The sequence below is a fragment of the Martes martes genome (assembly GCF_963455335.1).
Source record: "Martes martes genome assembly, chromosome: 7".
Classification (NCBI taxonomy): Eukaryota; Metazoa; Chordata; class Mammalia; order Carnivora; family Mustelidae; genus Martes; species Martes martes.
In genome coordinates, this window is record NC_137894.1 from 82,992,851 (window position 1) to 83,019,320 (window position 26,470).

The 26,470-nt window shown below is 35.1% G+C and overlaps 1 protein-coding gene across 4 annotated transcripts in view; it reads right to left on the bottom strand.

Moving 5' to 3' along the window:
• Positions 1-26,470, bottom strand: part of BAZ1A (bromodomain adjacent to zinc finger domain 1A) — a 97,031-nt gene that overhangs the window by 26,558 nt on the left and 44,003 nt on the right. For all 4 annotated transcript variants that reach the window (XM_080807320.1, XM_080807319.1, XM_080807321.1 and 1 more), the window contains 12 exons: positions 21,407-21,508; positions 18,684-18,771; positions 14,406-14,540; positions 13,524-13,623; positions 12,663-12,829; positions 10,322-10,417; positions 9,528-9,666; positions 8,096-8,242; positions 2,864-2,959; positions 2,511-2,735; positions 1,216-1,381; positions 837-950 (listed from right to left, as the gene is read on the bottom strand). In XM_080807320.1, the coding sequence (XP_080663446.1) occupies positions 837-950; positions 1,216-1,381; positions 2,511-2,735; positions 2,864-2,959; positions 8,096-8,242; positions 9,528-9,666; positions 10,322-10,417; positions 12,663-12,829; positions 13,524-13,623; positions 14,406-14,540; positions 18,684-18,771; positions 21,407-21,508 (1,575 nt within the window). The remainder of the gene's footprint in view (positions 1-836; positions 951-1,215; positions 1,382-2,510; positions 2,736-2,863; positions 2,960-8,095; positions 8,243-9,527; positions 9,667-10,321; positions 10,418-12,662; positions 12,830-13,523; positions 13,624-14,405; positions 14,541-18,683; positions 18,772-21,406; positions 21,509-26,470) is intronic.

Sequence of the window (26,470 nt, forward strand, 5' to 3'; positions counted from 1 at the left end):
GAAGAAACCCAATTATCTATTTTCTTTCTTTGATTGCTTCTGCTTTAGGTATCAGATTAACTTTCCCAAGGTATCCAAATTCCATTTCTTAAAGGATTGTTGATGGGCATATAAAATACAGCTGTTACAAGTTTTTGACCTATGACTCTAAGACTAATAGGCATTTTTATGTGCAAGTTTAAATAAGAGTCAATATACGAATTTCAGAATACTGAGATTTTAAAACCTTCCTTTGCAGATTTCATAAAAAAATTATTTTTGCAAAATTTGAACAGAGTTTGCCCTCTACAATATGCAAAAATTCCCACTTGTCTTCATAGCCAATTTTCGTCCCAAATATTTTCAAATGCAAGAGTACTTAAATCACTAAATTACTTAAGGTGCTTCCACCTTCTCCCTGTACCATCTACTAAAACCTCCAATTTCATCCCTATTCCTCAATAAAGTCAGAGGAACTTTGGGAAATACATTGTACAACTGTGATGGTGGTGGTAGTGGTGGTGGAGTGGGGGAGTTGCCACTATTAATGCTAGAAATGTACTATTGGTTAAAAATAGCCTATTGAAGGCTTTCTGGGCAATTATCATTTACAACATTAATTTTATGAGAAAATGAATTCTAGATTCCCTGAAAGTATTTTTTAACATAACACATGTATACTTGAGAACTGTATATATATGTAAATTTCATAGGTCCACTGGTATAATTATTATGTACCTATAAACAAAAAAACTAGAAAACTAGTTTTTAGAACTTTTGGAAAGCATTTTAGAGGTTATGGTGCTGATTTTTATTCTTTATGTAAAGCCCAGTGAGCACTGTAATTCAAACCATACCCAATAGATGTATCTGCGGCTGAGTTTCTCTGCTCGTCTTCCTTCAGTTTCTCTTGTTTCTCTTTCATTTTTTGTTCCTGTTCCTTCAGTTTTTCTTCCTTCCTTTTACGAATTCTGAAAGTTAACATAAAATATTATAGTCTATTTGATGGAAGATAAACTTTTAACTTTCGGCATACTGCTTTAATCATAAAATTACGGAAGTAAATGCTCTAAATGTTATCACAAATTATAGTGTAGTAATTCATTTACAACCTTAGTTAAGCCATCAAACATCAATGTGAGCCAGTATCGCATTACAGCCCAATGTGAAATATCATTTTAGATGTAAAGAAATAAAGAGCCTTCATTAGCACAACTAACTATAATTATCTTTTACCTAGCAGCTGCTTCTTCCCTCTCTTTCCGATGTTGTTCCGCTTTTAACTCCCGGAACTCCTGCTTTGCCTGTCGTAATATATCAACATAATCTTCAATGAAATCCCTAGTAGAAACTAGGGTCAGTAGTTTCCCACAGAGAGCATGAAGTATCTTCATTTTTTCTCCTGTCAAAAACGGGGAAATAACTTCTGTATCATCAATGACAAAAAGGAATTGTTTGAGAAATCTTAATTTGTGGCTCAATGTGAAAAAGCTTAATAAAGAATGGAAAAAAGTCTCTGGACTGAACATGCCAATGCATGTTTTCAGAAAAAGCACCTCTGAATCCAAATTAACAGATACATGACATACAAGGTATTTCAAATACAAATAATTACCATATAGACAGTTAAACAGACATGAAAAACTTTCTAATGACAAAGAAGAATTTTTTTCAAGTTTTAATTTTTAGGCTCACTTAGGAAGTTCAAATAAAAACTAAATTATTACCATGTGAATTAAAAAAAGGGCAACAGGCAAATCGCTACTCTGAAAATACTGCACAAAAACACTACTATAAAGTATAAAAACTATGTGAATGTTAGGAATGAAGGCACTCTACTTTTACTATATGTTCTCTTAAACAAGTATATTAAATTAAACTCTATAAATTTGTGCATTGATATTTTTTATCTAAAAAAGGAAGTGAAAAGTAACTTCATCTTAATTTTATATACTATTTCTCATACCTCAAACACTGTTCAAGCAAATGTCAGAATTTAGCAGCTACAGCTTAAATTTCTGATATACTGATGAATAAAAGTTCTGGCTAATTCTTACTTATCCTTCTAAATTTAGTAGATTAACCACACATTTTTAAAGTAACAGAAAACCCGCATGAAAAAGAAAAGAACATCAGAAACAGAGCTGATATGAATATCAAGAGTAGTCTCCACCTGGGTCACTCTTTGTATTCCAACAATTTTTTTTAAAGATTTTATTTATTTATTTGACACAGCACAATTAGGCAGAGAGGCAGGCAGAGGGGTAGGGGGAAGCAGGCTTCCTGCTGAGTAGGGAGCCCCATGCAGGGCTCGATCCAGGACCCTGAGGTCACGACCTGAGCCAAAGGCAGAGGCTTAACCCACTGAGCCACCCAGGCGCCCCTTCCAACAATTTTTTTTAAGAATGGTTCTCCTTCTCTTTTAAAACAGCTATCTAACATTTCTCAGCAGGACCTAGTTTTCTGGGCTAAAGCGACAGAGGAGGGAAGAAAGTGGGCAGATTATACCGATTCCAACTTGCAAAGCTTACCTGGTGTCAAATCATACACTGAAGTGCTTGCCAGTTTCTTCACGAGACTGGGGTTGCTCAAACGCAGCTCCATACAGGCGTCATCAGTAGCATCAAATCCTCCTCGCTTTTGATATCTGTACTTTGCATTTGCTGATGTTACATCAGCACCTGAAGCTAAGATGTGCAGTCTGAGGATTTCAGAGAGAGTGCAGCTATCAAGATCCAAGCTTTTCAAACTGCAGCCTATAGTTGTTAAAAGACGAAGTCGTCATTTAGATTATCAGCAATAAACCCTCAGCAATGTAAAATGTACCTTTATAAAATTAAAAATAAAAAGCCAAACAACAAAAAAAAATAAAACCCACACATACCCTGGTGCAACTGCGGCCACGCAGCTGCCAGAGATGCAACTGCAGACAGTGCAGATTTTGTGGGGTCTGCATCTTCATCCAAAGCCTCTGTTAAATCTTTAAGGAAATAAATACTTTATTCTAGTGAAAATCAAAACTGGAATCTTTGGGAATAATGCCTTTCTAAAATGATGAAAGAAACAGCAAACAACGTAACATGCGGAACCTCAAAAGAACCAACGCTAGGTACAACAAGCATCATTCACATGCTGCCTAGTGTCCACCTCCAGCTAGAAATCCTGAGACACGCACTGCACGCTCTTATTTCCTTAGTTAACATAGAAGACAATTTCCAAGTTACCATCAAGATGCACATATACATTCCCCCCAAAATGGTACAGTGCACTTTTAAAAACAAATCTCCTCACTCAATATAACTTTAGAAAAGTCTACTTTGAAAATCAGAATCTCTTTGAAGATCCCCAATCTTATATAAATTTTTTAAGATCGAATCATAACAACGTATGGGTTATAATCACAAAACCAGCACAGAAAAGGAACTAAAACAACTTTAAGGTAGAACTTCTGTCTCTTAACCACTGATTTATCCTCTTCATTTAAAGTTCCTGTTTCTACTTTGAAAACTCTCCAATCTAAGACACAACAGGAAGAGTTCCCTGCATTTTCTAAGTAAACTGCTTTAATTCTAAAAGTCATGCCTGGCTTACAAACAAGACTACAGAGTAAATCTACTGACACAAATTGTATAAACCATTAGCATATGCAATTATTCCTAATTATAATACATAGATGATAAAAAAATTAAAGCGTCAACCATGAAAAAACTTTAAGCTTACGAGAAAACCTGTTGTTATATCACAGAACGGTGGGCATAACTTCAGACTGAGTCAGATAATACATATTCTAGGCTCAGCACTACCAGTCCCCTAGTTCCTAAATGTGCAGCTTTCAGGCAAATCACTTAATTGGCTTCATTCTTCTTAAAGGAGTAAGTCTCGATCAGCAGTTTTTAAATTCTTCCAACTATGTCTTGGGAATCCAATACAAAAGAGATAAAAGTTCCCTTGTTCAGTGGGATATGGAGATGATAACCCTGCTCAGGCATCTTTCCAACTCTCCTGCAGGGGCCCCCAGAAATCCCTGTACAACTCACAGTACTCCATGGATTAGAGCTGGAAAATCGCTGGGCAAAACTCCATCTGTGGTTCCTTATCCTCCTACTATGTTTCCCTTCCGAAAGTTCACAAGCTGACAAAATGAACCTCAGAGAACAGAACTACTGTCCTTTACTAAAAGGAAAAAGGCAGCTCTGGGATCATGTCTGATTACAATCATTGACAATTTCATGGCAGTTAAAGCATAAACACTACTACACGGGAGAAGTTATCTGACTGAACATTGCATATATGCAGAAGTTTTTCCTCCCAGGCCATGAACCCGGTCCAAATGGCAGACATTCTCTTTCTTCTTACCAGGGAAATACTAGAACTAAAACTTCCTCAATTTTCATTTTACATGGAAAGCCGAAGAAAATTAATAGGCACTCTAAAATGAGCAACAGTCTTAGTTACAGAACTGTAAAAGTGGACTGGCCCTCTTCCTTTGCAGCAATCACCACATTCAATCTATTTTATCTGTAGTAACTTTTAACTTCCTAGGACAAAGTTATAAAGGCCTTAGGAAATGGATAACCAACAAAATGACAGTTAACTTTTAATTGTTTAATTGTAAACTAGCATGTTAACATATGTGTTTTTTTAAAAAAGATTTAATTTATTTATTTGTCAGAGGAGGGGAAGGGAGGGAAAGAGAGCATGAGTGGGAGTAGCATCAGGCAGAGGCAAAGGGAGAAGCAGGTGCCTCAAAATATGTATTATTTAACTCAATTACCTACCAAATAGCACTCTCAAGAAAGTGTATTATTGGGGCACCTGGGTGGCTCAGTGGGTTAAGCCTCTGCCTTAGGCTCGGGTCATGATCCCAGGGTCCTGGGATCGAGCCCCACATCAGGCTCTCTGCTCCGCAGGGAGCCTGCTTCCTCCTCTCTCTCTGCCTGCCTCTCTGCCTACTTGTGAGCTCTAATAAATAAATAAAATCTTAAAAAAAAAAAAAAGAAAGTGTATTATTACTCTAGGATTTGCTTAGAGACAGTCACTTGGGTACATCATACCAAGAGAATACAGTTGCCCTTGAACAACATGTGTTTGAACCGTGTGGGACCACATATAAGTAGATCTTAAAAAAGACTTTTTAGGTATTTATTTATTTAAGAGAGAGAGAGAGAGAGATTTAGAGAGCAAGCAGGGGGAGGGGCAGAGGGAGAGGGAGAAAAACAATCTCAAGCAGACTCCATGCTCAGCACAGAGCCCAATGAAGGGCTTGATCTCATGACCCTGAGATCATGACCTGAGCTGAAACCAAGAGTTGGAGGCTTAACTGACTGAGCCACACAGGTTTCCCTATAAGTAGGTTCTCTCTCTCTCTTTCTTTTTTACAATATAGTACTGTAAATGTATTTTCTCTATAACATCTTCTTTTCTCTAACTTACTTTATTGTAAGAATATAGCCTATAATACATATAACATACAAAATATGTGCTATTTAACTGTTTATATTATCAGTAAGGCTGCCAGTCAACAGTAGGCTGCTAACAGTTATTTTGGGGGAGTCAAAAGTTATACTTGGATTTTGGGCTGGGGGTAGGGAGGGTTGGCATTTCTAACCCCTGTATTCTTCAAGGGTCACCTGTATGTTATGATTATCTGAAAGTTACGTTTATCATCACAGAAACCTAGAATCTACAATTCTAATACTAAACAATGATTTTTTTTTAATTTTTTAATTTTAATAAACATATAATGTATTTTTATCCCCAGGGGTACAGGTCTGTGAATTGTCAGGTTTACACATTTCACAGCACTCATCATAGCCCATACCCTCCCCAATGTCCATTTCCCCACTAAACAATGATATTTTAACAAATACGTGAAACTATGCTATATAAGGATACTCCTCTACACTTTGAAGGACTTTTTCATGATGTAAGACTAAAGAGAGGAACTGAAATTTTTAATGTAAGATTTAAAAAATTGTTGGTCAAAATTTCCAAGATTTGATATAAAAAAAAAAAGGGAGATCAAAGGCCAAAGAATTTAGATCTTCTTGAAGATGGATAATTTTATAGGCAATGCTAGGGAAACAAATATCCAAAATTTTCAAAATCTTTGCCATATTATGAGGCAATATAGCATAGCCAGTATGAGGTTCCCAAGTAGGCTGCCTGAATCTGTATCCCATCACTTTCTTATTAGCCATGTGTCTTTGGACAGGTTAATTAAACTCCTTAAGTCTAAGTTTTTTTGTAAGTAATGGCAGAAAATAATTATTAACAACCTACCAATGTATTATACCTATCTATACCATAAGGATGGTATGACCATTAAATGAAATAATGTATATATAGTGTCTTATGTCACTTTCTTTCAGAAAGAACTGGGGGGAAGCTTTTTTGTAATGGAGATAGGAGAACATAGGTAAAATAACCTGGGAGAATAGCCTAGGGTCCTTACTATAACTGAAATAACTATGTAAAATGCAGTCGATAGGACAGGGAAGTGGAGAAGACTGGAAAAATTCCAAAGCATTTCTTCCCCTAATACTTAAATAAATGTCTTCAAAAGGAGCATTAAAACCTTTATTTAATGACCAATACTCATTTAGAGGTAGACCTTGCATTAGCATGTATAGATTAGTCCTCTATAGGATTAGAGCTATAAAAATTACAGATCAAACCAATCATGAAAGGAAAATACAATGGCAATACAAACACCAATAGTTGCATATATTTTCTTTAAACTAACTGATTTTTCCAACATAATTTCCTTGTCACCCCACTTTTTGTCATCTGTACAAAACTACAAAATTCATCTGCTTCAAATCCTGAATTAAATACAGATTTATGTCTTACATTAAGGTCAGAATTTGGTCCACAACCCTGTGATGTTATTGGTCATTAAGACAATCTAATGGCTATTTGCCACATTTTCTGTCTTAAATAATTCATCTTTAGTGCTGGTACTTGTTATCTTAGAAAATCTTTAGACTTTTATAAATTGCTTTCCCTTCTATCTTCCCTTTAGTAGAGTCTCATTTTATGGACTAAGTCATCTGAGATGACAAATGGGACAACACTGTTAAAATGACCTTGATAAGGGACCTACTATGGTGCTTAGCACTCAAGCTAGAGAATATATTTAGTTTGAACTCAGGCTGTAAAATAAAAAGAAAACCAACATCAGATGCTTAGTTATTATTATCCTGTTGCTTTAGGGACCAGGCATTAAAAAATAAGCTCACATTATCTGAGGTCAACAATACTATCTGAATGCAAGAATGTCCCATCTTTTTGTATTGAGACTGCTAACAAAATGTCTCCCAAAACTTATTTCTTATTGTGAATTTTTATGCAATACACTGAAGTATTGTTTAATAAGGCTTCTAATAAGGCTTCTTCCATTTATCTCTCATGTGACAAGGTTCATGGAGAGTATAATTCAGGAAGCCAAATCAATCTCTTTTTACACAAGCTTAACAATTCCTCTGGTTAAGGTAAGTCCTAAACAAAATAGAGAACATACTCTGTTTTAAGAATAAAAAGGGTTTCTCCAAGAATTATTCCTATGTTAATATGTACCACACACTGACTTTAGATATTTAAGTGCATAGAATTTAAACAGCAAAATTTCCAGTTCAAACTGTTGGTAAAATAAAAAAATTAAATTTTACTTAACTCTGATCTACAGACTATCACATCTGAAATGAAATCAGCAGAGTATTTTCAATTTAAGTATTGGTAACAATAATTAAAGTATTTCCTTAGGTGGGGGCAAAAAAAAAAAAATCAGTGCCATTTATCAGAATCTCTTGGAACTAGATACTGGTCAGTGACATCTGTAATGTTCCTAAATCACAGATGAAATCTAAAGGAATAAAAAGGAAGACAGATTGTGGGGGAGGGTAGATATTTTAAGGTCATCAGAAACAGGATGCATTAAAACAAAGTTTTTATAAAACAACTGATAATGTATTGCTCATATATGATTCCAGAACTGGGAGACCTGAACAGCTATATTTTATAACTGTAAAAGCGAGGTTAATTTTAAGATAACCTTCAAAGATCAGTTCCAAAGCTACAAAGCTACTATCAATCAGCAATAATACTGAATTCTGACCTTTGGTGTCAGCATCCGTTATTTGCTCTTTGGCTACTTCCTCTTCTTCTTCAGCTATCGCCTGGAAGATGGCAGTCAGGAAGAAAAAAAGCAATTCACATAGTGGGCCTTCACTGTCATTTCCTACAAGAGCTTCCTCTAACACTTCTGTGAATAAAATGTTTAAAATGAATTTAAAGTTCTGTTCATGTACTGAAAAAACAACTCCATTGGAATAATAAACATTTTAATCAAACAACAGCCTATGTAATTATTTTAAGTGTCCATTTATCAAAGTAGAATATTATCCAAGGCCAAATCAAAAAACAATTTATAATGATTACAATAAAATACAATAAAATCATAAGCCAAAATCACTACATTCAAGAAAGTCAAATTAGCCTCAGCAGATCAATACCACATTTCATTTTAAGTTTAAATTTCAGGTACAAATTAAGGCACATATTAAAAATTATCATTTTATTCTAATTTGAATAACAACTCAAAGATTTGTTATTGTTGCCCCACTGTTCTCAAGAGCTATGTGAGACATTACTGTTAACGAAATAGTGCAGAGGAGAAGTAATCATTAGTATCAGGGATAATCTTAATATTGTGTCCAAGTCATAAATGTTATCTAATTTATCTTACCTAAACCAGCATTGTTTAGACCTTCTTGATCTGCAAGGCACAATGATTCATGCCTCACCCAGTTCATAGAGAAACTGAGGGAATGTGAAGTGAAAGCCCTCCTGAAGAATATACTTTTATTAAAATAACAGTAGCATCATAATTCTGTCTTTGAGGGTCTTTATTTGGATATTAAGAAAATTATTTTGCTACTTAACAATTAAAAATCCAAAATGAGACCCAAAGCTCTTCTCAATTAATGTAGTTCTTATAATGTTTGTACCAAGTACAAGTACAGAGTCAATACAGAATGACAAATTAAGGTAGGCAGTAACTTGTCTCTAAATACAGCTGATGTCAATTGCTTCCTTTCCTGCACTTACGCAAACCATGACAACGTCAAGAAGAGCAATCTATTCCTCCACTCCCTTAAATCCCAGCAGGCCTGACCAATGGAATATGACAGAAATAAGGCTTGCCAGTTCCAACCCTAGCCTTAAAGAAGGCTGGCAGTTTCTTTCCTCTTCCTTCTTGGAGCCCTTAGCTGCCACATTACAAATAAAGGCTATCCTGATGGAGTGGGATGCCACATGGACAAGCACTGAGGCACCATGCATATGTGTGAGGAAGCCATCTTGAACATGCAGTCAGGTAAGCCTTCAGATGACTCCAGACCCAGCCCACTTCCTGTTACCACATGAGGGACTCCAAGAAAGGGGTGGACAGAGAGGTCCAGTGACTCTACAGAACTCTGAGAGATATTAATTTTTTATTTTAAACCACTAATATTAGGGTGAACTATTAACACAGCAATAGCACTTGCCTAGGGTTACTCCCTCAGGAAACTCATCTTGAAGATCAAAAAGTTCCCCAAAAGCATTAAGAAACTCCAGAACCATCAGAGCATCACCAAAGATTTCAGGAGGTAGTCTAGTCTTCACTGGAGTTGGTTCTGGAAGTTCCTGAAAGATTAAACAATTTATATAACTATTTGAGTCAAGTGGAGAAAACTGTAAAAGGTAGATTTACACTCTTTGCTGAATAAGATTTCAGGTAGACTAGTGGTTCGTAACCCTGGATGTTTATCACAATCACCTTTGGAACTTTAAAAATTATAGATGTCTTGGCCTTATTCCAGCTTTAGTAATTACAGTCACTAGTGACTTTTTAAAAATCAAGCTAAGAACAACTTTGAGCTGATGTATACTTCTGACTACATTTTCCAGTTAAGAGGGACTTTTAACCTAGATTCTGAGATCAAGGCATTATTAGCTACATCAATATTATCCTCAATGCAGGATCTTCTTAGGATATGGAATAGAATTAATCCACCATCTACTGAACTTGGAATTGGTTCCTTACAAACTGAGATGCATGATAACACTGGATTATTAACAACCATACAAATGACAAATTATGTCTCTAGAATGAGAATCATTTTTGAAGTCTGTTATAAAACACTAACACTGCTGCTTTGGAACTCTAACTATAGCATCTGCTTAATTGACTATTTCCTCTCAGTTCAATATGATCCTGCTGTTAAAAAGAAAGAAAAATTGAATTAGCAAAGCCACATAAGGCACGTAGAGCACAGGTGTGAAACATCACATAACATACCTTAAGATCATCACATTCCATATCTTCTCTAGGTTTACTCCACTGTTTTAAGTATTCCATGTATTTTCGCTTTTCTTCCCGTAATTTTTCTCTTTCCTAAAACAAAACGTTAATAAAACTTTTTATAAGAATTTTGTAAGGCAGCATCAGCATCACCTGGGAACTTGTAAGAATTACAAATATTTGGGCCCTAACCCGGACCTACTGAACAAGGAACTCGGTTTGAGACCCAGGAGTTGATGTTTTAGTAAGTCCTTCCAGTGATTTTGATGCATGCTCAAGTTTTAGAACTACTGATTTAGAACTACCGATACAATGCCTGTCTAACACAACCGCTACAAAGATGGAAAAGGTCTCATACATAGTAGCCCGTGGATAAATACTAATTCAATCTGACCCTGCCTACAGGGGCTCTCCCATTTCAAATCAATTAAATCCTGACAAAGTATTGTAACAAATTATTAGAGTACCTAAAATAAAACCTCCCCCTATATTTGTAGTATAGTTGTTATTTTCAAGATTCATTTAAGTCTAGCAGCCTAGGGACAGAGGGTCCAGGAAGTAAAAGCAGTATCAGAACACAGTTGGTAGATTTCTTTTTCTTCCAATCCAGGCCACTTCTCTTTGTCTTTTGATAGATAAACTCATTTCTTGGTTCTTGTATTTGACACTGGAAGATAAATAATGACCCTAAAAAGTCTCCAATAAAGCAGAGTAAAGGAAATATTTTAAATTGATTACAATTTATAATTACTTTCCAATAAATATTTAACATATGTTAATATTATTCTCTTCCTTTGAAATTTAGGACCAATGGAGGTAACAGATGGGCACTTATCAAATTTTCAACATAAAAAGATATTACAGAACTAATTCTGCTATAGTAAGTCTTCCCTTCCCTGCCCCAAATAATTCTTGTAGCATGTAATAAGATGGGTATCCTCATTCACTGTTAAGAGTGAAAATAAGCACATTTAGCAAACACATACCTATGTACATTCTAAAAAATGTTCCTAGCCTTTGACCTATTGTTCTACTTCCTACAAATTTATCCAGGGACATCATCTAAAAACATTAAAAACTTTTATTCATAAATTTGAATAGGGTATCATCATTTATGAGCAAAAAATTATAAAGCACTTTACTTGTATCTATTTGATTAACTATTACACATTCACTAAAAATCCCACCTTACTTAGTTTACTTAATAACATGAAGGGATTGCATGGAGCACTGGGTGTGATGCATAAACAATGAATCTTGGAACACTGAAAAAATAAAGTTAAAAAAAAAGGGAAAAAATAACACGAAGTGATATTTCAATAATGTTAAAACAAAAAAAATTACAAAATTATGAATCCTGCATTTCTTTTTTTAAGGCCCAGAATTAAGATTAAATATAAATTGAAGTGCTAAAAAAAAATGCTATCTTTAAGGGCACCTGGGTGGTGCATTTGGTTAATCATCTGACTCGGTTTTGGCTCAGGTCATGATCTCAGGGTTCTGGGAACAAGGTCTGTGGTGGGTTCCACACTCAGCAGGGAGTCTGCTTGAGATTCTCTCTCTCTCTCTGCTCCTCCCGTTAGTGCTGTCTCTCTCCTTTTCAAATAAATAAATAAAATCTAAAAAAAAAATGCTATCTCTAAATGTTAACACATTTAGGTTACAAGTGGTTTTCTTGTCCTCTACATTTTCTGGAGTGTATATGTATTAGAGACCTTCAGCCCCAGCCCAATGGCCTATTTGAAATAGTTCAAGAAACTACAGGCAATTTAAACGAGCACAGGGTGTAACAGGATCAGCTAGGGCTGCTTGTTAATATCTGGGAAAACCAAGGACACTTCCTGACTCTGGAGGAAACCAGCTACAGAATTCTCTAAGAAATATCTACCACTAAAGACTGTAATAAAAGATTTGCTGAAAAACCCATTTTTACAGATACTTTTTCCTTCAAGGAGAATAAGAACACTAATAATTCTTGTTATTTGTAGATTTTATTGTATTTTTCCAATTATATATTTTACAAGTTTTATGCATATCATCTTCCCTAAATTTGGAAGTCTAAATAATGAAGAAAATCAACTTCAGAATTGTACTTAAGAGGCTTTGGGGTATAAAGACAGGTATGTGTACACACACACACACACACACATTGAACCATAAATTATTAAATTTTCCAAAGCAAAAGAGAGATAAAGCAATAACTGTTTATCAGTAGTCTATACACAATTAGAAATACAAATCAAAGTGTAAAAGCATTTCAAAATTAACCATGAATTTAAGTATGTAAAACCCACTATTTATTATATAGAGAGCATAGCTAATATACTTGAATGAATACCTTTTCTCTTTCTATTTTAAGTCTCTCTTTTTCCTCTTTTTTCTTCAGTCTCTCCTCTTCAACAATTTTCTTTAATTCTTCCTTCTTTTTCTCTTTATCTTCCTTTTCTTTTTTCTTTGCTTCTAGGGCATCTGCTTTTTCTCTTTTTAATTTAGCCTTTTCAAAAGCTGTGGAGAAGGTCAAAGTTAGAACTGTTCACAGACAGAAAACATTTTTTAAAGTAACAAAAGAATCCCTAAAATAATTTATGGTTAAAAGTGATCAGTAGAGACTCACAGGGGTTGTAAGGTTGTAAATTGCTGGAGGGAGACAGCAGGTGATTAAAATGGGAAAGCAAGTTGGCTGGGTTTAGGACAAACTACTGCACTGGGACAAACCTATACCTGCCTTTCAAAGCCCTGCTACTACTCCAAGTGTGGTGCTAAGATCAGCAGCAAAATATCACCTTGTTAGAAATGCAGAATCTCTTCTCCGACCCAGACCTACTAATTTAGAATCTTCATAAGATTCCCAAATGATTCATATGTATAGTCAAATCTGGAATGCAATGTTTTATAAAGCTGTGTGAATCAAGCAAATGGCCCCAAAGAGTCTGTAAGCCATAGAAACTCCAAATGTGCGTAATCTAGCATTAGGTTGGTTTAACAGGGGATATGCTATACCTTGAGATACTGTTTTAAGAGATGAACACAGGTCTCATTTATCATAAAAATCTACAGATACCTGAGGGGAGAAAACTATTTATGCTTAAAAAAAAAAACCCAAATAAAAGAAATATGCCATTTCAGAAACACCCCTGAGCAAGCACAGAGAAATATTCTTTCCTATACAAACAGTTTTTGGAGAGAATGTTAAACTCACCCAGTGATTTCATTTCTTCTTGTTTCAAAAGTTTGTCTCTTTCTTTAGTAGCTTTGTTCCTATAACCTGCAATAGTCTGTTTATTAGCAACGCTGTCCTCCTAAAAAAACAAACCAAGAAACTAAAGTTGTAGACCACCAAAACTTTTACAAACTGATGGTCTGGACTTGTTCTTACAGTAATAAAAATTTTAAACACTCATCAAGTATACTTTCTTTATACTATAATAAGATTTTATTCTAAGCATAACTGAACTTTTAATAACTTTATTCAGTAACAGAAAGAATATGAGTTAGTTCTACAGCTCTACAAATTAGTACAAAAACCTCCCAGGAAAAACAACCAGTGATTTACAAGAAGAGCCTTAAAAATATGCATTAGAAAAAAATTTTTTTTCCATGGTACCTCATAAACAAAATGGTGTAAACATCAAATGTGAAAGAGGCGTTATGTCAAAAGCATTCTATGGTCAATGTCAAATAATGTCAGAAGATTTTTTTACTGTACTTCTTGGGAGAATAATGGTCTGTAACCTGCTTAGTATGATATTTTTATTATCTTTTAAATGCTCTTCATGTTTTAGTCCCATAATTTATCTCCGTATTTCTCCTGCTTTACATTTCAGTAACTGCTTATATGCTTGCTTCCACCTTGGTATAAAATCCCTGTGGCATTAAAGTTATGTCTAATTTACACTTGAAACTGCTACAAGTCTCACTGCTAAGTAGTTATCAACATATAGTACACACATTGTACACAAAGGAATGTGCCCCTTACTAAGACTACGCGCAGGAGGGGAGTCAAAGGGAGCCAAACACCATTCTTGATTTTGAACAGTTTTATTAAGAGCTACAATGTAGTTTTCATCCATTCTCTACTTACCTGACTAATAGATACTCGTTTGGGAGGTCTCCCTCTTCTTCTGTTAGTAGGACTAAAGATAAATGTGGGTGGATCATCAGGGAAGAAATAAGAAAAATCTTGTTCTGCTATTTTATATGTTGCAAGAGATGACGCCTTCATTAAAAAAAAAAAAAAGACACAGGGTACAGTAATAACACCATTAGGAAACCATATATAGATTTAAAATGTCTAAAATGTCATATGACTGCTATTAAAAACTAGGTCAAAAACATTAGAATTTCATGTGTTAATATACAGTAATACACTTTTTAAAATTTTCTCTCCCGTATGTTTTTTTAATTTTTAATTTTTTAAAAAGATTTTATTTATTTACTTATCAGAGAGAGAGAGAGAGAGAGAGAGAGAGAGAGAGAAAGAGAGACAACAAGCAGGGGAGTGGCAGGCAGAGGGAGAGGGAGATGCAGGCTCCCCGCGGAGCAGTGATTTCCTCCCCCAATGCAGAACTCGATTCCAGGACCGTGGGATCGTGACCTAAGCCAAAGGCAGCCGTCTAACTAACGCATCCACCCAGATGTCCCTGTTTTTTGTTTTTTGTTTGGTGTTTTTTTTTAGTTTTAGGGGTAGAATTTACTGATCTATTAGTTGCAGATAACACCCAGTACTCATTACCTCAAATGCCCTCCATCATTCCATCACCCAATTACCCCAACCAACTCTCCCTCCCCTCTCCTCCAGCAGCCCTCAGTTTGTTTCCAAGAGTTAAGAGTCTCTTATGATTTGCCTCCCTGTTTTCATCTTATTTTACTTTTCCTTCCCTTCCCCTATGTTCACCTGTTTTGTTTCTTAAATTCCACATATGAGTGAAATCATGTATTTGTCTTTCTCTGACTGACTGACTTCGCTTAGCATAATACCCTCTAGTTTCATCCACATTGTTGCAAATGGCAAGATTTCATTCTTTTTGATGGCCGAGTAATATTTCAGAGTGTGTGTGTGTGTGTGTGTGTGTGTGTGTGTGTGTGTGTGTGTGTATGCATACAAAAATTCTTTATCCAGTAACACACATTTTAGCTAGTTTACTTAATCTATCATTAATCAGCTTTACCAGAAAGAAAACTACAATTCAAAGGGTTTTCCCTTTGAATTAAATATGCAGGAATCCTTCAAACATTTCTTAAATTCTAAAACTATTTCAAAATTATGTTTATATAATAATCTCTTTTGGATTGCATTGCTTTGACTTATTTTGTATGGAATTTTCTTTGTAAATAAATAATCCATATATTTAACATTACAAGTCTACTGTATTAACCTAATTAATTTTTCTCAACCATTTCCTAAGTGCTGAACATTTAGATTTTCCCTCCAATTGGGTAATAAAGACTTTTTAACTTAAAGGCTTTATGTATCAAATTTTAAAGTTGATCTGGCAAAAAGGAGAAATGCTGATAAATTCTTAACAAGTTTCAATTCAGATTTAAGTTCAGAGAAGTCAAAAAAATTTTTTTTTTTTTTACCAGAAGTTGTGCAGTTTTAGGATAATTGCTAAATCCAAAAGTCTCAAAACTTGTTCACCTTTCATCCATGTCCAACTCTAAACTTTTTATTTTTGGTCTAATAGCCAAGATTATCATTCTTTCTCTCCAAAAAAATCGAACATGCCATTCACAGAAGTATCTTTCAGAAAATGTATAAGAAAATAATGATAATAAATATTCAGGGGTGCCTGGGTGGCTCAGTCAGTTAAGCATCTGCCTTTGGCTCAGGTCATGATCCCAGGGTCCTGTTCAGTGGGGAGCCTGTTTCTCCCTCTCCCTCTGCTTGCCTCTCTATTTGTGCCCTCTCTCTCTTTCTCTGTGTCAAATAAACAAATAAAATATTTTAAAAAATTTAATTTTTTTAACACTTCAACTGGGAATTAAACTTTCTGTGTAATAACTGTAATCATGGTAGAACATAACTTTTAACATTTAACTCAATCAGTTCTGGGCATCATAATAAATCTAGAATCTATTAAGATTTTGTATTAAAGTCTATTAAGATGGTTGTTGACTATCCCACATAAATAACTCCTGAATATATAGAATTGCCCTTTAAAGATATGAATATAAAACATATGGGTGGTTTCTTCTCAAATATATATGCTTAAAAAAGGTCAAAATAGGCTTTAATACATCAATTGCCAATGTTCCTTATTCATATACACATAACACAATAAACAAATACATCTTTGTGTTCTTGAGTACTCTGAATAGTGGACTATACTCACACTGGGTATTAAACTTTGTTGTTTTGGGGTTTGTGTGCAAAAACACTAGGCTAACCACTAATAACTTTCATTACACTCTAAGAGAAAAATGTGTACTGTCACTTTAATTTTCATTCATTCATTTATTATTTTTTAAAGATTTTTTTTTTTTTTTAATCTGTCAGAAGGAGAGAGATTGAGAGAGAGAGAGCACAAGCAGGGGGAATGGCAGGCACAGGGAGAAGCAGGCTCCCCATTGAGTAAGGAGCCTGATGCAGAACTCGAACTTAGGACCCTGGGATCATGCCCTGAGCTGAAGGCAGATGCTTAACTGACTGAGCCCCCCTGGTGTCCTGATTTTCATTTATTTATTAAGTAAAGTTGAACTTCTGTTCATGTCTACTGACTGTTTATTTTCTTTGGTGAAAAACTGCCAATACTTCTTACCATTTTTTTTCCAATTGGGTTGTTTTTATTCATTGATATGTAAGACATTTTTATAAGTTAGGGAAACTGGTCAACTTGCTATTTATGATAAACATACTATAACTTATTTCATATATAACGGATTGCTTACCAGTGCCAGCACTGTTCTAGCCACTTCTCACAAGTATCTGAATCATTAACTTTTTGTAAGCATCTTTTTACATGGCTATCTGTGATTTTCAATGCCATAGATTGAGCACAATTTAAGCTTTTTCCTCTTACCAAGACAAATACATAAATATGCTCACATTAACAAAATTATTTCAGATGATTCTATCTTATGTTTTCAAGTTTTTATATTTCATCTACTGTGAATTTTGATCATGCCTATTTGTCTATTTTTCTACTAGGATATTTATGTTTTTCTAATTACTTTGAGCTCCTCATTATAGTCACTGAAAGTATTTTTCCTCTAGCACTTGTCTTTCAATTCTATTCATGACATTTTTATTTTTATTTTTTGAAAATTTATTTATTTATCACAGAAAGTGTGTGCGTGCACACATGTGCAAGTGGGGTCAGAGGGAATCTTCAAGTAGACTTGCTACTCTGAGATCATGACCCCAGCCGAAATCAAGAGCCAGATGCTTAACCAGCTGAGCCACCCAGGCGCCCACCTAGGTGCCCCTGAACCTATATTAAGTTTCTACTGTCAAATAAGTCTTATTCTTGGTATTTCTTTTCTCTTGCTGCTCCTAAGTACTTTAGCATGCCTTATTTCATTTCCTTTTTTCTCCTTTGAGTTAGTTCTAATTTTGTTATCCAAAGTTAACCAGGTGTCCCAGTTCTGTTAAATAATCTATCTTGGTTTGTAGAGACTTGAAATAGTACTTTCCACATAAACTAATATCTTCTTTTTTTCATGTCTTTTGATGTAACATTTATTTATTATGAAATACACAAATCTTAAGCATATAGTAAGTAGCTGATTTTTGACACATGCATACATCTCTCTACCCATTCTACTGCTTTTTTACTTAGTATTTCTTACTTAGTATTTCTCCCAATATGAGTTAAATATTTCTCAGTTTAAAAAACTAGTCCTAGTTTTACCATTTAACTTTTTATTTACTTTACAATATGAGGCTTCTAAACTTGGTTTTCTCCCTCTTAATGATTATGAATAAAATAATCCATCTACTTAGTATTGGTCTCTGACGTTCTTTTTATTATATGAATTGTTTTCCTATCTAGTAGGATTTATTTTAGCATTGTTCTTTGAATTTATTTTTGTGAGACAGGATCCCACTTAGAAAAATACAGTTTCCCTTCCCCTATAACATTTTCTTTTTCCAAGTTTTCCATCTAATATTCTTACCTGTTTGGTTGATCTTTTTTACAAGGGGGAGAAAAAGTGCAGTACTTGAGCCATCTAGCAATTCTAGCAATTGCAAAAATAGTATTTAATAAATAGAGAGAAAACTACTAAAAACTGGCTCTAGATAAAAAGAGAACTATTTTCAACCACTCTGAAATAACATTTCTGCAATGTTTCAACTTTATAACACAACCCATTTCTCTATTTTCTTCCTTCCAATAAATAATTTCACTGTTCTGATTACCTTAATTTTAATGACTCCATCTTGTGGTTCACAGTGTTGCTTCAGAAAAAGCTTTAATTTATCACGAGAAAATAAGTGTTTTCTCCGGCTACCAGGGAAAGAGGAGGAGAAAGAGTAAAGTGTTAGTATCAAAGAATTCAGTTTGAACTTCATAATCTCCGTAAATCCATGACCTCTATTTCAAGCTTAGGAAAAGAAGGATATTTCATTTTCCAATAGTATTTACGTAGAAGTTATGAGAAACTTTATACAGAAGTATTTATGTAGAATGTTAAAAGATCAACGAGTGGATCTATTATAAATGTCCATTACGAACATAGTATATGCATTTGTTTCAGAAGAACCACTTAGAAACCAAATAAACCTCAAGGAAAATATACTACAGAGTAAACCTAATTTTAGAAAATTTGATGGTCATTCTTACAAATATCACCATTGAAATTCTTTAAAAAATTAAAAAAATCAGCAGACTACAAGATTTCATATAACACTAAGTAGGTCAACATTCGAATAGATATTGTGAACATTCTTGAACACAGGTTGTTTCAAGTTCTAAAATATTTCATATTTAAACTTCATATGGCAGCCAACAAATTCATGAGATTAAAATGAAAGAGAATTAGAATTAAGATTCCAAAAACATGCTATTTTTTATTTTCCCTTACCCCCGAACTCAAAAACCACCACCACAATAGTAACAAACACCACCAAAAACAAATCAAAACAAATAAAAAAATCCACCAAAATACCCAAGTATTTCTAGAAAAGTTCTGGAAAGAAAGTAAATGTTTTAATTGAATTCTGTGTATTTCTTTCAAGAAAAAGCCAACTTAAAAGCTTCTAAGAGTGAATAAACAATATAGGAGTTTCAAAGTACTAGTCTCCTAGGCAGAGAGAGAGGAGGAAGCAGGCTCCCTTCAGAGCAGAGAGCCCGATGCGGGGCTTGATCCCAGGACCCTGGGACCATGACCTGAGCCGAAGGCAGAGGCTTTAACCCACTGAGCCACCCAGGCGCCCCAAAAATGTCTATTCTTTTCTTATAGAAAGGACTATATGAGAGAAAGGATTGGCTTACTGTACGTACTTAGTGGCTTACTGTGCTATCCTGGCTTCTTAATAATAAGAAGGTTAATCATCTCTTTTGACTACTGAATAAATACACTAGTGCTCAAGAATTGTATTGTCCTACATGGCACTTACTAGCACTTACTAGCCTACTTAAAAAAGATAGTTAAAAACAAGTGTGCAGAATCTATGAGCATTATTTTGGGAATAATATTTTTCAGCATATAATAAAATGCAGAATGCTCCAGAGATCTTTTTTTTTCAATTTTTATGAAAAAGATTTTTATTTATTTATTTATTGTCAGAGGGAGAGAGAGAGAGCGCGTGCACACAAACAGGGGGAGAGGCAGGCAGAGGGAGAAAAGCAGGCTCCTCACTGGACAAGGAGGAGCCCAATGGGGGACTCAATCCCAGGACCCCTGGATCATGACCTGAGTAAAGGCAGACGCCCAGCTGACAGAGCCAGCCAGGTGTTCCCACTCCAGAGATCTTAATTAATAAGGTACCCCCAAAACCCAACCAAACAAAAACTACACTCACCTCCTTATAGAAAGTAATATATCTGATTCAGGATTCACAACACTTAGGTTATTATCACTTTTCTTTGGACTCATATGAGTATATACGAGGCAAGAGGTATATGAGAATAAGTAAAACCATTTTTTTTAAAGATTTTTATTCATCTATTTGAGCAAGAAAGCACACATGCACAAGCAGGAGGAGTGGCAGGCAGAGGAAAGAGGAAGAAGTAGGCTCCCTGCTGAGCAGAGAGCCAGACGAGGAGCTGGATCCCAGGACCCTGGGATCATGAACTGAGTTGGAGGCCCATGTTTAACTGACTAAGCCACCCAGGCACCCCAAGTAAAATCATTCTACATCAAATGAAATGCAAGATCGACTACTAGGTAGCAAGTAGATCAATGGCTGATAGCGTCAATTTACTTTCAGATGACTAAGGGCCTAACCTCAGCAGACAACAGTAGGGATTGTCCTAAAAATAGATCTGTGTCACCTAAAGTCAATTCCCTTAAATATTAACCACTAATTATCCCACTTTTATTTATTTAATTTTTTAAAAAAGATTTTATTTATTTACTTAGAGGGAGCACATGTGCAAGCAGTGGGAGGGACAGAGGGAGAGAGATAGAGAATCCCAAGCAGACTCCACACTGAGCACTGAGCCTGACTTGGGGTTCAATCTCATGACTCTGAGATCATGACTTGAGCTGAAATCAAGAGTCAGATGCTTAACTGACCGCACCACCCAAACGTCCCTCAAACAGGAGTTTTTAAGGATACTATTTGCTATTATTAACTTGAAGGAATGGAAGAGACTGATCAGATGTTTGTGTCTAATGAATAAAATATTACAAATGTGACATATTTCTAAGTACTATCAGACTTCTCAGCATTGAAAACTGAGTTCTCTCATGGGAAGTACCTCACAAATAGGATCCTTCATAATTTTTTAGACTGAAGACTCTTTGGGGTTAGTTATAAGGGGCTCATGGAGTCCATTAAGATTCACTTTATCATTCTATAAGTGTACATTTATTTTAAAAAGGGAAACAATCACAGGCAACACTGTTCTATAGCGAATCTTAATTGAACATAGTTATTCTATTTTTAACCAGCATGGGTGAGATACTGAGTTTTACCTGATTTGTGTTGCTTTAACAATAGCACACTCATACAATTCTTTTTTAGTGGGTTGCACCTTATACTTGAATAATAAGGGATCGATTGCATCTTTTTTCTTCCTAAAAAAGAGCAAAGATATAAATCAGTTAATAATTTGTTTGAAAATCTGAGATTTTAAATAGAAATACAATTTCTAAGAACACACTGTAACAGAATCCAATGCATTTTTAGTTTAAATAGGATTTTATAAGTTACTGACATCCCTCACCATTCTATTAGCCAAAATACTACAAAGCACTATTTTATGTTAGGTATGTATTTTAATCATTCAATAAATTTTCCTGTGAAGAAATCAACTAAAGATGAAAAAGCACAAAGTACCCAGTTCAGGTATGATAAATTTTTTTTTTTAAAGATTTTATTTATTTATTTGAGAGAGAGACAGTGAGAGAGAGCATGAGAAGGGAGAAGGTCACAGGGAGAAGCAGACTCCTTGCTGAGCAGAGAGCCCAATGTGAGACTTGACCCCGGCATTCCGGGAAGATAAATTTGTAAGCAAACAAATAGCTCTTAGATTTGCTTTTAAGCTTTTTCCTTAATAGCTATGTAAAGCAAGAGCAAAAGTGGCGATAATACAGTTTACCCTGTTTTAAGAATTGGCAGAGGGTATACATTTAATCCTTGTCTCCACCAACTTCTTATCTCATCTTTCCTTTGCGGATGCATTCATCCATCTGTCCAATAAATACTTAAGAGTGTATTATGTGCCCAAAACGAAACAATGAAGATTAAATAGTGAACAAAAAAGAAATATAGTGGGGACATAGAGGCAAGCGAAGAAACAAAAATCTGCAGCAGGGTAGGTCGTAAGCTATGGAAGGAATTCAGTGCCGCAGGGTGGAGGTACTCTCTGTTATAAAGTGACAGCCCTGATCAACTGTCGGGATAGGCCTGATAAGAAGTTAACATTTAAGCAGAGATCTGAAAGAAGAGAGGGAACCACTCAGGAGAAACTCTTGGGAAAATGAGTTTAAAGGAAGAGAGAAAAGAATGTGCAAAGGCCCTAAGGTGGAAGTAGTCATGGTTTGCACAAGAAGAATAAATAAGGAGAATAAAAGAAGAAGATCCAGTTAGAGAGGAAGCAGAAGGGCCAGATTACAGGCCAATAATAAGGGTTTTGGATTTCACTCTGAAATCCAAATTTCAGAGGATACTGAAATGGGGATAGAGGATACTGAATAATGGGGAGATAATGACTTAACTTACACTTCAGAAAGATTACTCTGGCTGCCAGACTGTGGGGCAAGAGTGCAAACAGGGACATCCATTAGAAAACTAGTGCAATGAACCAAGTGAGAATTGATGGCAATTACAGACCAGGGTGGTCGTGGGGGCAGTAGATGACAAGTGGTTGGATTTTTGAAAAGCTTCCTCTGTGAATGCAAGTACATATATAACAGGGACGTGAGCATGCGTGACTGAGATGAAAATGATAGGAAAGGACAATAAAGGAAGCATTTAGCAATGAGGGTCAGATATAGCCAAAGTGTTATAAATACAGTACACACAAGGTGGGGGGTGGGGAGAGACTCAGCACAGAAGGGATGCATGAGACAATCACACAAATAAAACTGAAGTATTCACCTTTAACTGCATTAAAGTTCCTAGTTGGAGAACGAAAGATCTTTACATTGAGACCCAGTATACACAGGAAATATATTTAATCATTCAACCTGACTATATGGAATGCAGTCTAATATTTTCTATTCTGTTAAAATTCATTACTAAATTAATTTCACAACCTACACAAAGCTATATAACCCGCAGTTTGAAAAGCACTGTCCCAAAAGAACGGATCAAAGAGAGAAGTCGAAGTGTTCAGAGAGTAATACGATGTGAGTTCCCGATAAAGGAATTTCTTGGAATGAAAAGAGGGGGCGGAAAAAAAGGATCTTAATGAATCAGCAGCAGTTGTTCAAGAACAGACTTTTTTTTTTTATCTTGCTATCATTTTTTGAATTAGTGCTAGCTTAGCAATTAATCACTACCATTTTATACATATAAGGGGTTGATCAAACATAATATAGATTGCACTTAAAAGATTACTGCCAGGAGCAAGTATATAATTATATTTTAAGTCACAGTTATAAATCCATAAATGTATTTATTTTATTTATATATTATTTGTTTATAGAAAACTTGTTTGGACTTTATCTTAATGGATTTAAGGCTATAAAAATGTGATTTTTTGTGTATATAAAAATTATTTTTTTCTTGCTATATCATGAAATTATTTTTTTTAATTTAAGATTTTTATTTATTTGACAGACAGAGATCACAAGTAGGCAGAGAGGCAGGCAGAGAGAGAGGGGGAAGTAGGCTCCCTGCTTAGCAGAGAACCCGCTGCGGGGCTCCATCCCAGGACCCTGAGATCATGACCTGAGCCGAAAGCAGAGGCTTTAACCACTGAGCCACCCAGGCACCCCATGAAATTCATTTCTGAAGATAAAACATAACAGAACTAAAATCATTTTTTCCAATCAGTGAAAATATTCTTATGGGACTTTTGTTATAACTCTTACACAAAATTCTATGTAGAATAAAATCATAACTGGATTATTTCCAAGGAAGTACAGTTGTTGGAAACCAACAGAAACTGCTTATCATATGGATTTACCTATAAGACAGGAATTAAAAGATAATACTAAAAATAAACCCCATTTTAACAATTTTTCTTCTTTGTTTCCTAAAGCCTAGGCCTAAATAGCTGGAATACTAAATTGAATGTAGTGATCTTAGCCATGACTGTAACTAAGAGACTGATTTTATTAGCAACAAGTACAGATCTATTACTAGCTCTACACTGGCAAAATAACACCAAATATTATATTTATAGAAATTAGATCACCATTCCAATGATCTATTCACAAAATTTTATCACCGATTTATTTTATAAATATATCATATTTCAATATGCCTAGTTATATGTATTTTTTAGGGGGGAGGGGCAGAGGCAGAGGGAGAAACTCCCAAGCAGGCAGGCTCTACTGTGGGACTCAGTCTCACAACCCTGAGGATCATGACCTGAGCCAAAATCAAGGGTCAGACATTTAACTGACTAAGACCACCCAGGTGCCCCAATACACCTAGTTACATATATGTTATATATATAACATATGTATATTATGTATTATATATATAATTTTAGTTCTACTTTTATTTTCTCATAATGGGAATTGTTTTTGTTGCTATCCCATGGACAATATTTGACACTAAAAAGGCAGTTAAAATTTTTTTCTATAGCAGTACAACAGAAATGACAAGAGATCAAATAATTAAGCTTTCAGCACAAACGGGGGTTACTTATGGTGGTGTTTTGTTTGTTTATTTTTGGAATTTAAAATGCTAACCTGACCTCATACATAAAAATTTCATATATGAACTACAATTAGCAAAACAATTAGGTCTACTTCTTTAAAAATAACACTTGGACATCACAGCCAGATTACATTGCATGAAGGAAGTCAGTTGCATAGTATTTCGAAACGGGATACGCAATATACTTTTCAAGGTTCCTAAAATAATTAGTTTTTCCTTGTGCTCTTGCAAATTACCACCAGGATTATAAAATGTTACCAAAAATGTATCCTTGTTCATATACTATTTTCAGGTTAGAATAATATTTTTAAGGTAATTTTAAGCTTCAAATAATATCTGCCTAGAGATGACTCTATAAAACTCTGATCCACTGTAAAGGATAAAAGCAGCCTGACCTTAAAGTTTTATAGCTTTAAATCACAACAGCAGAGTATATTATTACAACGTGTTATTTACCTACCAATCTGAGTTGCTACAAATACTATATTTAGTTTCTTCTACAGATCCTACAAGCAACTAAACACACTCACCTATACTTGGCATTTCTGAATCACAGTGAAATCAGACGATAAACTACTGAATGTTTCCAGGACTGCCAAGGCTATTTCAGCCGGTACTGTCTATCAATTTAGTTAATTTTCAGAGAATTTTTTGACTGCAAATGAACTTCACTATTTGGCTCTTTCAGTAAGAAAGGAAACTTGTGGGACGCCTGGGTGACTCAGTAGTTAAGCACTGCCTTCAGCTCAGGTTATGATCTCAGGGTGTTGGGATGGAGCCCCACATCCAGCTCCCGCTCAGTGGGGAGTTTGCTTCTTCCTCTGCCCCTCCCTCAGCTCATGCTCTCTTGCATGTTCTCTCTCCCTCTTGCTCTCAAATAAATAAATAAATCTTCAAAAGAAATAAAGAAAAAAAAGACAGGAAACTGGTATCAAGTGTTATACAGATTACAGTCTCAATAAGTTGTGAGGATTTTCAATTATAAATTTTCTTTAAATCTATTAGCAACTTTGGAGGGAAAAGAACAACAGCAGACATAAGTATAACTATTTAACACATTGTTGTTTTTAAGATTTTGTTTATTTTGACAGAAAGAGAGTATGTGTGCAGTGCACAAGCATGGGGAGCAGCAGAGGGAGAGGGAGAAGCAGACTTTCCGCCAAGCCGGGAGCCCGATGTGGGTCTCGACCTCAGGATCCTGGGATCATGACCTGAGTCAAAGGCAGACACCGAACTGACTGAGCCACCCAGATGCCCCTACTCAACCCATTCTTGATGGGAAAACATAAGAGATGAGTAAAGAAAGGAACATTGAGAGCAGATACACAGTATGTAGTATCTTTCAAAGAGTAGAACTAACAGACAAAACCCTAAATCTCTTTACTTCAATTTTATAGGATACAAATTATCTTCTCTAAAATACAGTCCAATCTTTTATTTAGTGCTATAAATATTAACAAGTCAATTTTTAAAATAAAACTTGCTTGTACAAAAGCAAGTATTTATTTATTTTTATTTTATTGTATTGTATAAAATAAATGAGTAATTCTAAGTTTAAAGTATTCCTTATTATACAATCTACACAAAGTATCCTAGTGGTATAAAAATTAGCCTCATTTCATTCTCAAGTATCTTTAGGGGCTGCCTGGGTGGCTCAGATGGTTAAGCATCTGGCTCTTGGTTTCAGCTCAGGTCATATCTCG